Source organism: Poecilia formosa, unplaced genomic scaffold (genome assembly GCF_000485575.1).
Source record: "Poecilia formosa unplaced genomic scaffold, Poecilia_formosa-5.1.2 Scaffold22, whole genome shotgun sequence".
In the NCBI taxonomy this organism is placed as follows: Eukaryota; Metazoa; Chordata; class Actinopteri; order Cyprinodontiformes; family Poeciliidae; genus Poecilia; species Poecilia formosa.
In genome coordinates, this window is record NW_006799961.1 from 871998 (window position 1) to 886479 (window position 14482).

General features: G+C 40.5%; 2 protein-coding genes across 2 annotated transcripts in view; one reads left to right on the plus strand and one right to left on the minus strand.

The window, feature by feature from the left end:
- The first annotated feature begins 5183 nt into the window (after positions 1 to 5183).
- On the plus strand, positions 5184 to 6698 carry LOC107835779 (heavy metal-binding protein HIP-like). The gene is made up of 4 exons (XM_016669360.1): positions 5184 to 5505; positions 5675 to 5737; positions 5947 to 6075; positions 6335 to 6698. Exons 1-4 carry the CDS (start codon positions 5229 to 5231, stop codon positions 6613 to 6615), a joined length of 750 nt encoding a protein of 249 aa, XP_016524846.1. The 5' UTR covers positions 5184 to 5228; the 3' UTR covers positions 6616 to 6698.
- Positions 6699 to 7379: 681 nt separating this feature from the next.
- Positions 7380 to 14482, minus strand: part of pkd1l1 (polycystin 1 like 1, transient receptor potential channel interacting) — a 33930-nt gene continuing 26827 nt past the window's right edge. Inside the window, exons 53-74 of the mRNA XM_016669333.1 lie at positions 14291 to 14419; positions 14088 to 14216; positions 13830 to 14003; positions 13344 to 13530; positions 13132 to 13226; positions 12774 to 13054; positions 12574 to 12658; positions 12324 to 12467; positions 11981 to 12087; positions 11790 to 11900; positions 11601 to 11706; positions 11346 to 11408; positions 10841 to 10950; positions 10499 to 10733; positions 10317 to 10421; positions 9976 to 10113; positions 9772 to 9906; positions 9430 to 9645; positions 9173 to 9334; positions 8679 to 8831; positions 7978 to 8066; positions 7380 to 7899 (exon numbers count right to left, since the gene is read on the minus strand). Coding sequence (XP_016524819.1) covers positions 7662 to 7899; positions 7978 to 8066; positions 8679 to 8831; positions 9173 to 9334; positions 9430 to 9645; positions 9772 to 9906; positions 9976 to 10113; positions 10317 to 10421; positions 10499 to 10733; positions 10841 to 10950; positions 11346 to 11408; positions 11601 to 11706; positions 11790 to 11900; positions 11981 to 12087; positions 12324 to 12467; positions 12574 to 12658; positions 12774 to 13054; positions 13132 to 13226; positions 13344 to 13530; positions 13830 to 14003; positions 14088 to 14216; positions 14291 to 14419 — 3192 coding nt within the window. The 3' untranslated portion in view covers positions 7380 to 7661. The remainder of the gene's footprint in view (positions 7900 to 7977; positions 8067 to 8678; positions 8832 to 9172; positions 9335 to 9429; positions 9646 to 9771; positions 9907 to 9975; positions 10114 to 10316; positions 10422 to 10498; positions 10734 to 10840; positions 10951 to 11345; positions 11409 to 11600; positions 11707 to 11789; positions 11901 to 11980; positions 12088 to 12323; positions 12468 to 12573; positions 12659 to 12773; positions 13055 to 13131; positions 13227 to 13343; positions 13531 to 13829; positions 14004 to 14087; positions 14217 to 14290; positions 14420 to 14482) is intronic.

The following is a 14482-nucleotide window of genomic DNA, read 5'->3' on the forward strand; positions in this document are numbered from 1 at the left end:
ACAGGTTATCCAGCAACCCTATCAACTTGTTAGCACTCCAAAAAAAGAAGTGAAACTACTTTAAACTGAAATTTTTAGCAGTTGAACTCAAGATGTGCCAACCTTTTTACATTTTGTTACATTACAATCCCCAACTACAATGTGTTCTACTGACCTGAGTGAAGTTGCCCCCCACCCCACCTTCTTCAAATCAGACAAAATTGGTGTCAATCAACTCGGCTACGTTTGTGCTGGTTTGTGCAGCAACATTTTTTGTTTGTGCTGCTTTGGCATTGAAGATATTAATGAAAGTGTAAAGGTCAAAAGGTCAACCAGCCCCCCCACTTTTATGAAATCAAACAAAAGTGGTGTCAAACGTTTGTGCTACGTTTGTACTGGTTGCTCTCTATAAACCACTATTAATATCTTTAAAAAGATAGCAGTACAAACGAAAATTTTTGCTGCACAAACCAGCACAAACATAGCCGAGTTGATTGACACCCATCTTGTCTGATTTGAAGAAGGTGGGGGGCGGGGGGCTGGTTGACCTTTGATGACCTCTAGAAACATTTCTTTATATCTTTAAAATGATAGCGGCACAAATGAAAATTTTTGCTGCACAAACCAGCACACAGCCTGCGTGGGCCCTACATGGGCCCTAAATGGGCAAACCCATGTGGGCCCACCACCATGTAGGCCCCATGTAGGGCCCATGTGGGCTGTGGCCCTACATGGGCAAACCCATGTGGGGCCATCGTGGAATCCGCAGACAAACCCATATGGGACCCATCTGGTCTGCCCTTCTTTTACCCATATGGGGTCCACCTGGGCATGCTGGCAGGGTTGTACTGTTACATTTGTAACACAAAAAAAAAATTGAAAAATTTTGCTTCACACAGATTTTTCATTTTTATTTCTTGTAAATGCACATTGAGTCTTGAATGCATGGACTGGAAAATACAATAAAATACAATAAATCTGTAGAAGTACTCTTTCAAGACTGATCAAAATAGCACAAAAAAAGGAAATGTCATTTTCGAGATGTTTATTTTTGAGGATGTACAGGTGTTGTCCAAGTGTGCCATCTGGAGTCTCATTTGGCGTCTCCAAATGGCACACTTGGACAACACTTTATTTATGTTTTATTATTTAGTGCACAGTGTTCCGGTGGGAATATTATTTGCGTTATGCATAGCTCTGACTTCCGCCTCTGAGTTGTTGACGAAAGCTAAGTGTTAGCAGCATAATGTCCAATTTTCAAGTTCGGACCGTGGGGATTTTATTGATTAATGATAATGCCCGGGTTTTCATCGTTTCTGAGGGACCAGTAAGCATCCTCATAATGAATGACGCAATGCCTGGAGTACGGCAGCCTTTCTCCTCCGGGAGCTGCTGGTTGAAAGCAGCTCCCAGTGGGAAGAGCACTGCAGGTGAATTTATACAGGTGAGCGGATAGACTTAGCACGACGTGCGACTGAGTAGTTGATGCTTATAGTGTAAGTGTAGCTTTACGGACGAACTGCACAATAAATTTCTTATCATCCCGGTCTGAACAAATGGGTGGCGAAGCGCATCGTGGCGGTACATGGCTGGTAGATGAGTTTCTGAGTGTGATGAACAAAGGTGACGTAAATATTCCGTATTGCTCCCCCCAGTTCTTACTTTTGTTCCCTGGTCTACAGTCGTGTCTCCCCCCCCACACACATTAGGTTTGTTCGTTCGTATTTCCACCATCTTACATTCGCCTGTCCAGCCCTCCTCCCACCCACCACCACCTCTCAAGGCCACATTTCCCGTATTCTCAAACTCAAAGCTTGACAGGTATGGGGCAACGTGAGAGTTAATCTATTAACTGACTGAAGATGAATACATGAACTAAAAGCTGGATTATAGACATTTTTAATAAGCCTATTTGTGAGCCTGCCTCTTTTTATTAAATTGAAAATAATTTCAGATTTCTTCAGGTTAACTTAGAAAGCGAGTTGTTGTTATTATTACAAGTTAGTTTTCTAAATTACAAAAAAGTAACTATTAGGGAAGCTCAAAAATGAAAAATTGGACTGATATTGATATCTGATAGTAACACTGTTGTTATGCCAGATTTACCAATACTTTGTTTTGTAAAAATTTTTTATAAGATTACTTGATTAATCGTAAGAATAATCGATAGACTACTAGATTACTAAAATATTCGTTTACAACAGGTCCTAACTCTGAGGCAGGTCCTGACTCGGAGGCAGGTCCTGTCTCGGAGACAGGTCCTGTCTCAGAGGTCTGTCCTCACTTGGAGGCAGGTCCTGACTCGGAGATCTGTCCTCACTTGGAGGCAGGTCCTGTCTCAGAGGTCTGTCCTCACTTGGAGGCAGGTCCTGTCTCGGAGATGTGTCCTCACTTGGAGAACAGGTCCTGACTCAGAGGCAGGTCCTGACTCAGAGACAGGTCCAGACTTGGAGGCAGGCCCTGACTCGGAGATCAGAGACAGAGACATCAGAGACACCAGTGGTCCTTTTTCAGACCACTTTGTCTCCTGTTACCGCTCAAAAATGCACAGTATGTCTAGAAATAATTTTAGGATATTATAAGGAAGTGCTGAGATATACAGTTTTCCACCGAACTAAAGTATTTGCCACTTCGGCACAAGCACAGAGAAACGTTCAGAGGCTAAAAACACTAGACTCAGAGCAAAATTCAGATTTCCCAGCTTTTACTAGCATGTAAACGCACCATTTACACACAAATCTGGGAGCTCCTCCCAAGCGTGAAATGAGTCTCAAAAATACTTGTGCACTCGTAACTGGATCAGTGTGTAAATGCAGTTTTGTGTGTGTGTACCAGGTGATTTGTGTGTACTTTTTCAGCATTTATAGGTGTAGGAGAAGGTTTATTTTATTTTTAAGATTTACAAATCCAGTATTACGCACTCACATATATTTTTACGCACGCACAAATCCTTTTACACACGCACAGATATTTTGAGACTATTTTCACTCCATGCTAAATTCACTTACATAAGAAATATATATATTTCTTATGTACACTATATATATATATATATATATATATATATATATATATATATATATATATATATATATATTATATATATATGTATATATATATATATTGCTTATGCGTGAGCAAGAATTTGCTCACGCATAAGCAAGAATTTTAATCTTGCTTATGCGTGATGTCATATATGATGTTCCAAGTATTAATCTAAGGCAGCTCTAGCAAATTGATTTTTAGCCTTTTGATTTAAAATAACTGAGTCCTTCAGCATTTTTTGTTTGTTTTTGTTGTTGATGATGTTTTTTTCCTTTTAGTTTTCCAGGCATTTGCTCTTAGAGGAGCATGAAAACAATTTAGCTGTGTGGGCTGGAGCAGCAAGCCTCTGAACAGCAGCTGCTGTGATCACAAATCCTTAGCAGGGGATCCTGGAATATGAAACACTTGAAGGCCAGAAATGAAGGGCTGGTTTGGATGTGTATGAGGATAAATCTGAGCGCTAAGACAGGATACAGAAAATGTAGCAGCAACTTTCAGGGCACAACTAAAATTTAATTGAGAAATTCAAAATTTACCTGAATATGCTAAATAGAGGAGCTCAATCAAAGCCAACAGCTTCAGTTTTTCACATAACGCTGTTCTAACAGAGAAACTTCTAACAGGAGTTTTCATTGTGTTTATCCCCTGGATTTATAGCACGGAGTATTACAGTGGAGCAGACTTTGAACCACAATTAAATTTTGTTTAAACAGAACTGCATTATGAATGACGTTTTATTTTCAAGCCTGTTGCACAGTTCCTTAAATCTGGATCCATAATCTCTGCACAGATTGTAGACCAAATGTAAGAAAAAAAGCAAGTAAGCAAACAAACAAACAAACAAAAACCCTAATAATAATAATAATAATAATAAACCTAATGTCTCATTGCATGCTTGTTATTTGATGTTTTTCAATATTAAAGAAATTCTCCATGTGTTTACCTTTTCTAATACTGTTTTAGCTCTTAAACTTATGGACTGTTTTAGCTCTTAAACTTGTGGACTTGGCCCGTCTTTGGGAAGCAGCTCCCTCTACTGGTCAGTGAAGTATAAATCATGACAATATCCTGTGATAATTTTATTATTTGCGATTGGATCATCTGCATGATCACCTAATAATATGACATTTATAAATATTAAGTTCAGGATTCAGTCTTACTTCAAATCAACAAAAAACAACAGAATGAATGTTTTCATCTCTTTTACCTGTAATCCTATTATTCAGGTAGATAGACAACATTTTTTGGCTATCTCATTATTCAACTACCTGAAATATGTGGGAGACATATTTTATTTTATTTCATCTAACTTGTATTTAGTCAGACTAATGACAGTCTTGGAGGCCAGAATGACAGTGACCCCACTGGTGAGTCACAGAAATGCAGACGTGAGTACAAGACTCAACCTTGTGGAGAACATAACAGTCTGAACTTAATATGCATCTGGATTTTTCTTCTAACTGCAGAACTTGAGGCCTATCTGACCTGCAACTGGCCCAAACATGCAGAAGCAGATCCAACAGTTTTGGTTTTCCATACCAATTGTGGACAATTGGTGTGGAGAGGGAGCAGTTTCCCTCTCCACACCAACCTCTAACAGAGGTTAGAAACCTCTGTTAGAGGTTTCTAACAGAGAAACCTCTAATATGTGTTTGTCCACTTGATTTATAACATGGAGTATTACAGTGGACCAGACTTTGAACCACACTTAAATTTTGTTTAAATAGGACTGTGTTATGAAGGTTTTAAAGCCGAAGTGTCTTTCTGGAAGACTTGTCGGACACATTTTTGAACAAGAGTTCAATTTGGCAATATGACGTAATATGCATGGGGATGACAGACAGACACTACGTTGGGATTCAAACTTGGGTCCAAATGTCTATTTACTCAACCTCACCCATTTCCTCTGTTCTACTTTCTAAAAATCAATAGTAAACCAAAAAAGATGAATAAATCTATAAAGTTCGTCTTTGTTTGATACACCTGGTAGATTCTCAATTGATCAGGTCTATGACATGTTTTACTCTCTCATGTTTTTCTCTGTCCTACTTTGGAGGAACTATCAAAACAAAAACACTAAAAACTAAGGGAATTATCAGAAACATCTGCTTATTTCTCAGGCTTCTGCTTTGTGACCTACTTTCTGCTGGTATAAAACACGGAGGAGAGCAGGTCCTCCAAGATTGCAACATAAACATTTCAGGATGAGGGGATTTGCCGTTTTTCACATTTTGCTCCTCTGTCAGTGTTGGACTTGGGCTCACAGCAAGGCGGACAATGACGCTGCTCAAACTCTGGATCAAGGTCTTCAGGTTGAGATTCAAGGTGTTGAAACAAATCAGTCCGAGAGCACCAAACAGACCAACGGCACCGTGGACTTCTGGGCCGAGCTGAAGGAGCTCAGAGACATGACCATCGAACTAAAGACTGATCTGAAGCATTACCTGAGCAGGATAGAGAAGCTGGAGCAAGAAAAATTAGGTGATGCATTGGCTGAAAGACACTAATGCAATAATGTTGCATGTTGCAAAAGTAGATATTTTATCTAACAGCAATGAAAGTGACTGATATGTGAAAGATTTAGACAGATGTAGGATCAGGAAAAGGTCAAGTTTGACTTCTTTTTGAAATCTTATGTACACCTTTGCAGACCTTGAAGTCAGAATAAGCTCTGCCGAGAAGGAGATGGAGGAAATCAAGAGCGAGAATGCAGGTAAAGAAAGACAAATAAACAAATATGATGGTATACTCTTGAATCCAGGTCATTATATGGACAATCACAGACAATGAGCAAACGTATATGAGTGCTATAATTAGGAGGAATTGACATGTCCCACCTCTAAACAGAATAACCCACACCTTTGCCTTAAGCTGAGTGACTCCAATGGCTTTCTAGTGTCTCATCTATGTCTCTTCCCACAGATCAACCAAAAGTGGCGTTCTCACTTGGCCTCACAAATGCAGGGCGCCTTGGACCCTATAATACTGACATCACACTGAGGTTTAGTAAAATATTAAAAAACTATGGTCAAGCCTACAACCCAGACACAGGTAATGACCCATCTCACTTAAAGTGGCAGTTTTGGTATGAGCGGCACTCTGGCCAGTCCTCCTTCTGCCTAGTTTTCCTGGTTCTTACAGCAAGGATGGTGCCACTTTTCATTGGTTGCACATGCATAAAAGAACTAGAGAACATGCTGGAGTTACAACTAAACTGTTGCTTGTGCGCCCCATATTTAAAACTGCCACTGTACTAATGCACACAAACAGAGTTCTGAAAAGCTTTCGTATTTGTTTCTCTTTTTCGCAGGCGTCTTCACTGCCCCAGTCAGAGGAGCATACTATTTCAGATTCACCTTCTGTGAGATCAACAATGCTCACTGGATGGGTATTCATTTGTATCATAACAGCAAGATAATCATGACTAATTATGACAGAAGTAACACCTACTATGAAATCATGTCTAACGGAGTGATACTCGAGCTGGAACGAGGCGATGTGGTTTACATGGTCCTTCAGGCACCCTACACTGTCTATGATGACCACAGAAATTACAGCACCTTCACTGGATTTCTTCTTTTCCAGTTGTAAAGATAGACATCTTTTCTCTTCAACAAATTCATACATATGTTACAAAAGCTTAATAATAAATATGTTGGAAAACACATGCAAATTAATTGAACTAACTTAAGATTATAACTGAAATTTACCTCACTTTCCTCAGTCAAAATTCTGACTTGAATTTAAAGATTGATTTTGTTGTACTTCAGCACATTGGACATATTTTTTTATTATTATTTAGATACTCATTTAAATAAATGTAAGTGTTCAATTTCATTCAGCAAATTATATTTTTGTGTTCTTGACTGTTGGTTATAAATTACAGAATAAATATTGTAAGGTTACACTTAAAACTTATCTTTCCAAATTTAATGAACAAATCTATATTTAAATCTGTATCCAAGTGTTTTATTGGTTAAATTTCCTCTCTTTTGCTAAATATGTATTTGAATGTTTGGCCTGAAATCTTGAAAACAGAAAATAAGTTAGTGAATGGACCACTAATAGTGTTTTTAGAAAAACTCAAAAAAAAAAAAAAACATAAAAAAAACAACTTAACTATTGAGGCTGGCCAAGGAAAATGGCTAAATAATTTTACATTCCTATGTCTGGCTTAAAAAACCAGCACAGAAAGTTGAAAGTCTTGTTAACTTCCAGTTAGATTTGACTGATATTTATGCACATAATAGCTTAGCATATAACCCATCTAAATTCAGATTGAAATCACATTTTTACTTTTTAAATACAGAATCAAATAACAATTTTACTATTATGTGAAATTAAAGATATCATCAGGGAAGCATATTTCTTTTTTATTCTGATATTAGTACAAGCTACAAAATGTTTTATAGACTACATACAGTCAGACTTCAGTCTATGGTTTTTTGTTATATTTCTTTTAATCACAGCTGTCTCTGTTTATTTATGGCAGTAAATAAACGCAGGTTGCATTTATTTACTGCAATCTGCATTATAAATTCTGTGAAAACAATACACAAACAGTGGCAGCAAAACATCTGATGGCATCTGCTGGAGACGTTTCTTTCCCAGAGTTGCTTACAAACAAGAACAATGGATTATGGTTCTCCTGGTTCGGGCTCCTTATGGACCAGAACCTCCACCAACTTATAGTGAGTTCCAGTAAACCAGCAGCTGTGATTGGTTCCAGCCTGCAGCTCGGGTTGTTTCTCACAAATATCTTCTGACCAAAGCGTTTCGGAGGAGGTCGACTCTGGAGATGCCATCCAGTTTTTAATTTTTAGCGTCTCACTTGTACCCTCTGATATTTTGGGGGTTTCCATTTCAACCTTGGACCTGGAGGTAATAGCAATGAAGATTTGAGTGCACTTTGATATTTGCTTTAGGATAAAGCTGCAAGTCAAATTCTGTTACCTGAACAGGCGAGCTGCAGGTGGGGTTGTTACTTCATGTGACTTTTGGGTTTTCTGTGTTTTCACCACAGTCTGTGACTTCAGATATTCCTGACAGAACCATAAACAGCTTAGGATCGTTAGCCATTGGAAAACAATGTACTGTACATCTGATGTCTTAATAAATCATGACTTTATTGGTGTCTTCAGTCGTTCTTCTTCAACACTTCTGGACTTTGACTGGGCCGTTACAGAACCTCGCTTATTTCCTTTCAGCCCTTCAATTTTAGACTCATGGCCTCAAATTTGACTCCAGAATAATTTAGCTTACAAAGGATGTCACTGATTGCAGTGCTTCCATGCAGTCGATGAAGTCACCATGCCAGAGAGTCAGCATAAAGCTTTGGGTTCTGATAGTTTTTTAAGCCAAATATTGTGTTGTATACTTTATTGTCAAACATCCATACGGAAGAAACTTTCTCAGAGTCACTCTTCTGAAAAAGTGAGTCTTGCTCATTGGTTTTCTAACCCAGCTTTGAACTGGAACATTTACCATGCTGACCAAGGCCAGCAGTAAGAGATCAGACCTCGGTGTGAGTTTGCTGAGAGCACATCTACTTACTTAGTTTTCCCATGACTATCAATGAAGCCATGTAAGTTTTATTTTCCACAACAGAACTATATAACTACGTTTTTTTATGTTGGATATGGCGTCTGCCTCACCTGAGCGTCTATGTTGGAGGACTGTGGCGAGGCTGGGAGGACAGGGCTGTCCCCCTCTCTGTAGCGATGCGTTTGGTTCATGCTGTTGGAAAGGACGTCGAGTCTGAACAACAATTCGTCGATGGAGCTCTCCAACTCCTCAAGAACATGAGTCTGGAAAAATTAATGGTCTTTTACCGAATGCAGACAACAAGTTTAGACAGATGATTGTATTTTTTTCCCTATAAATATGAAATGTTTCTCTTGATCTAGCAAATAAAAATATTGAATGTGTATCTGACAGGTAGTTTGTATGCCTCAACCTAACTTACAATCTGCATTCTGTTAATGAATAAAGGATTCTGGTGCTATAAGACCTTTAGTAAATAAATAAACTATAACAAATTCAGTTTATGTGGAGTCATCACATGGTTTTTAAAATTTATTTCAGTTTTACATGTATTTTAATACTATACTATCTAATTTTTATTTTTAGCTTAATGTTTTTTTATTACCCTTTTTTTATCATGATCGTCCATCCTCACTCGCTTTTGCCGTCCAGTGAATTCAGACACCTTCATTCTTAAGTAGCTTAATAGTTCCCCTGTGGTAAAAGTAATGTTTCTGCTCTGAGGTCTTCTCGCCATTTTCACCAATAAGGATATCACCCCAATTACCTGAAAGAAAGACATGTGGCTGTCGGGGCGCAACAGCTATTCAAATATATAAAAATCCTCTTGTGAGCTCCATTTGTTCAATTGGAAATATGTACCATCGCCGTCCGCACAGCAGTATTTGTCAGAAACAGAACGGCCCAGTGAGAGAAATCCTGTCCTGAGCAGAGGCGGTTCTTTTTGACCTGGAGTCCACGGTAGCGACGGAGCAGAGCCGGCAGGGAGTGAGAAACCGAGCTGAAAGGCCAGCAGCCTCCTGCATGCAGCAGGTGACCCGAACAGGACAGTGCCAGCAGCAGGATCAGGCCTGAAACCTTCCAGGTGAAAGAGCATCAGTAAACAAAACCTTGTAAGAAAGAAATGTTCGAGTTAAAGCAAAAGTTCTGTGACATTTTGGGAACTTTCAGCAGCATTGTTACTGTATAATATATATTTTTTACCACAGGCCAAAAGAGACTGGAGAGTGTCTGTGTAAGAACTGCAGCTGAAGAACTTAATGTTCTGTTCATTCCAAGCAGAGTCACACACTTTATGGTCAGGAGGAAGAGGACAACCCCCCACAGGGTCCGAATATTCTGCACAGACAAAACACAAATAATAATGGTACAATAATCTCCCTGCCGTCCTTTGTTTCAGTCTCTCACCTGTTCCCAGCTCGCCGCAGTGCTAACATCAACATGTCCTCTGTGTTGTGTCTGCAGCAAACTCACAACTTCCATGATCATGGCGGAGTGATAGGTCAAACAGGAATAACAGATTAGAGTCACTGGCAGCAGACTGACCTGTGCAGGAGAGACAGAGCAGAAAAGTGAAGCATTTCTGAATCATCATCAGACATGTTTATGACTTTATTAAAGTATTCAGGTAGGCTAACCTTTCAGAAAAGCTACCTTGGCCCTTTATGCATAAGTGTGTTGGATAATTTTAGCATGTCTCCCTGTTTACCCAGTCCATGTGGATGTGACTGAAGATTTGGTTCACTTACGTCCAGCCACATCCAAGGTCTTCTCCTGCATCCCATCAGCCCTTGCTGTGCAACAATGGACACTTGATTGTAGGATTGCAGTAGAATCAAGAGCAGGAAGAGCAGCTGGTGTGGAAGAGAAGACATCACTTCAGTCTGTTTACTTCAGGTGTGTTTCTGCCAGGTTAGAATGAGTAGTTTACCTTGGAAACCATGGCAACGTAGTCCCACGGCTCCGTGGTGTGTAACACCCTCACTGACTGGACTTTGACGGAGTGCAGCAGTACACCATCAGGGCTCTGCTCAGATATCAGACTCACACTGCTAAACAAGTGAGGCGCAGGGCTGTACAAGGTGAACTGAACCTTCAGGGCCACCATCCATCGGCCCATCCAGCTGCTCGACTTCAAAGTCTTGAGTTTTGATGCGGCTTCAGACCTGCGGAGAAACAATAAATAAAACAAAGCAATACACATAACGTCACAGAGTCAGCATCAGCAGTTATTGGCATAAGGAAACGATGTTTGTGTCTGCGCGGGTCTCACCTTGTGCGGCCTAAACTGACTGCAGGAGCTTTCTCTGTCTGTGGATTTGTCAGCACGGGATTCTGGGATAAATTGAAAATGATGTTGAGTTTGGCAGAGGGCATGCGAATGAAAATACATTTAAAACAACACATTAAGCAAAAGACGGGCAAGAACCAAGCTTTAGTTCCAAAAACTGTACCAAATATTATACAGCAAAGATGATCAAATTATTATTTTAGTTATTCATTCAGAATCTGGATAGATTCTGAATTGACATCAATAAAGTAAAACAGTCTAAAGAAACTGTAACACTATTTTTTTGGCCATTCGTGAAGACTCTTATATCATTAGAGAGTATTTAATTTAAGAATATATTATTTGAAGAAAATCTTGTTAGAAATATATAATGGTGTCTAAACGAATCATAGCATATGCTGCCTTGAGGCTTCCCAAATAACTTTTTGTGTCGTAGCATGTTTTAGATGTACAGAAAAATTTCGTACTGTGAATGTTTCTAATTTACCTGAAATATGCTGGAGCCATCTGTCTTCTGTATGACGGGCTCTCCGATGACAACGTGTGGCTGCTGAAAGATCATTCAATGCAACGACGTGTTAAAAAGAATCATCAATTATTCTTCTCACCATTACTTTTTATTTTAACTTAAAATACGAAAAGTAAAAAAAAAACAATTAAAACTTTACGTATATTTTATGTATAAAATGGACATTTATATCAGATGTTTTTGTTTTTTTTAAGGATTGTTGACGTGGCTCACTTCGGGTTTTGCTGATGAATTCTGGTACAGGTAGTCGAGCATACTCGACTGCGTCCACTCCCACCAGTCCTCGTGTGTTTTTATGGAGCTAAATGTAAAATTGTGTCTGTCAAAAGATATTAGAAATGTTTTTATTCCGTGTTTATGAGTTATGTCTGGAGTGCATCGATGCAACGTCTGGGTGTTTACCTTATAAAGTGTCTCTTTACGGCCTTGTTGAGGTTTTGATGTTCTTTTACTGAGCTGCCAGAGATTATACACACCATCAGGAGAAGCATAAGGGTGCAGGAAGAGAAATCCCTACATGACAAAAAAAAGGGGGGGGGAGTAAATTCTTGTTTCAAACTTTTTCAAATGCATTTAAAGACACAAAGGCAAACCTGAGCATTTCCCGAATTACAGCCTCTCTCCTCCTCTTTCCACAAGTTTTCTTCAGCTCCGCCGGAGCCGGCGGGCGAGCGAGACGCAGGTGGCGAGCCCTGAGCAGCTGCAGAAACATGGAAACTGAACACCAGAGCGGAAAACACCTCTGATTATACATTCGTCCATGTTGGGTTTGAACCGAGGGATAACTTGACCACCAAAAAGAAACAAGCAAGCCTAAAATGAAAATCCCCGCAGCCGAGAGTATCGAGTTAATCCACAAGCATCCAAGTGTTGTCGTGTCACTTCATAAAACTTTGTAAATTACACGGGATTTCAAACTTGGAGTCTCATTTTCACCTTTTCCACAGACGAGGAAGTCTTCTCACAGAGATCAGACTTTATGAACTGTTCTGGTTCATCAGGATCTTTCTTGCTGAAAAAGCAATGGCAATTCGCTGCTTTCTTGTACCAAAAGCAGACGGTCAATGTCATCCCAAATATCTGGAGGGAATAAATAACAGAATTATATTATTGATGAACTGCAAGGAAGAGCTTCTAAGTTTGCTTAAAATGTGTTTCTTTTTCAACGAATTGTTATTGTTATTACCAGAGCTGGTTGGATGAAGAACATACAGACCAAAAGAGAAACGCAAAGAGAGTGTATCCAAAGCACAACCTGGCTGCTGCTGAATCTGACAGAAGAAAATCCACACATACATACTGTACATATTGTTCAAGTATTAATGATGTTTACAGCTGTTTTCTTTAAAAAAAGAGAGAAAGGTAAAGCTACAAGCAGTGCTCTACCTCATTCCATTTTCAGCTGTGACCACCAAGCAGGAGAGAGACAACAGCGCACACAGCGCCCAGGCCAGGGAGCGACACCAGAACGACGGTCTCCTCTGCTTTTTTTTTTGCTCTGCGTTTCTTCTTCTAAACCGTTCCTGCTCAGGTAAACGTCTCTCAGCTCTTCCTTTAGAAGTCAGCAGCAGTTTCTGCAGCCGATCGTCATTTCTTGTCTGGACTGCAGACTCTTCATCCATGCTTTTACTTTCACGAATGGAGGAAATTGAGTTGACATCTGAATCCTATAACACCAGAAATTTGACTTCAGAAATATCATTGCCGCGAAAGGGAAGTTATGAGGCATTATTCAAAGGTCAACCTGGTATTTTTTCTTCAAGGCCTCCTGTTTCCACCTCCAGCGGCCGTCCCAAGACAGATGACAATCCAACTCACTGTTGTCTGCTGAAAAGGTTTCTGCAAGGTGTTACAAACGAGGCAAGGCAGGTACCGTCACGCAAAAGGCAACGCAACAAAATAAAGCAACAGAAACCACGAAGCTCGACGGAACCAAAGAGTCTGATCAAACCTGACCCTGAAAATCATCATGTGGAGTTTTTTCGCGTTTTGCACGTTGAATTCCCGATCCCGACCGAGTGTTCCCAGTCAGTCGAAACAGGAAAGATATCAGTGCTGCTACAGGCAACACAACCATCACACTTTGAAGCCCAGTTGTGAACGAAACAGCCGACACGTCGACGACGCCCACCTCAAATGGCCGCTGTTAGTAGGGAGGAAAAAAAAAGAGACAGTATACCTTGCAGTTAAGGCAGCCCTCAGTGCATTTCACTGAGATTTTAATTCGTAGAGGAATAAATTGTAGCAAAGTGGACAAAAAAAAACTTTTTACATGAAACAGTGGTGTGCAGTTTTATTGAGCCACCTTTCCTTTGATACCCCTAAATAAAATCCAGCAAAGCTGATCAATAAAGTGACTTAATTATTACATGATATCCCCGGACATCTCTGTGATCCCCGTGGTACAACATGGTGGTGGTGGTCAAGGTTGCCTCCACCCACCTGATCGTCTGCATGCGATATGATGACGGTGTTGGCACACGCATACCCGGACAGGAGAAGCAGGCAAACACTAAGTCTTTGAGTGTGTGTGTGTGAGCTGGGGCTGGGGCAGCTGTACACACAAAGCCACATGTGGAAGTCAGCCAAGTAGTCAAAGAACCTGAGAAACAGCATCTGCATGAACACACATAAGGAAACAGAGAGTCACACTGCGGCTTACACGAAACCAGGCTTCATGCCTGCATCCACTTGTTGCACCTTAACCGGACGCGTTTCCCCAGAGGAGACGCGCAGCTTCCTCTCCACCTGACCGTCGCCCTCGTTCACAGACAACCAGAGTTCACCGTCAAACAACCATGAGCGCTCCGCCGCCGGCCCTCTGCTCACCTGGTTTCCAAGCGGAGAAACAGTTCAGCGGACAGACTGGGAAGACAAGCAGACGTTAAACCGCTGTCGTCTACCTCTGTCACCGCCACTTGTTTGAGGTACCAATCGGGGGAATCTCCAGAGTTGTCATGCCAGACGTGAACCCCCCGTACCAGGCCCAGGCTGTCGGCCGCACTGCGGAGGCCAGAAGCAAAGCCAAGTTTCTCCGCAGTGTTATTGAAATATTAAGAAAAGGGAAGCATTGCTATGCTGCTGAGAAGCATGGG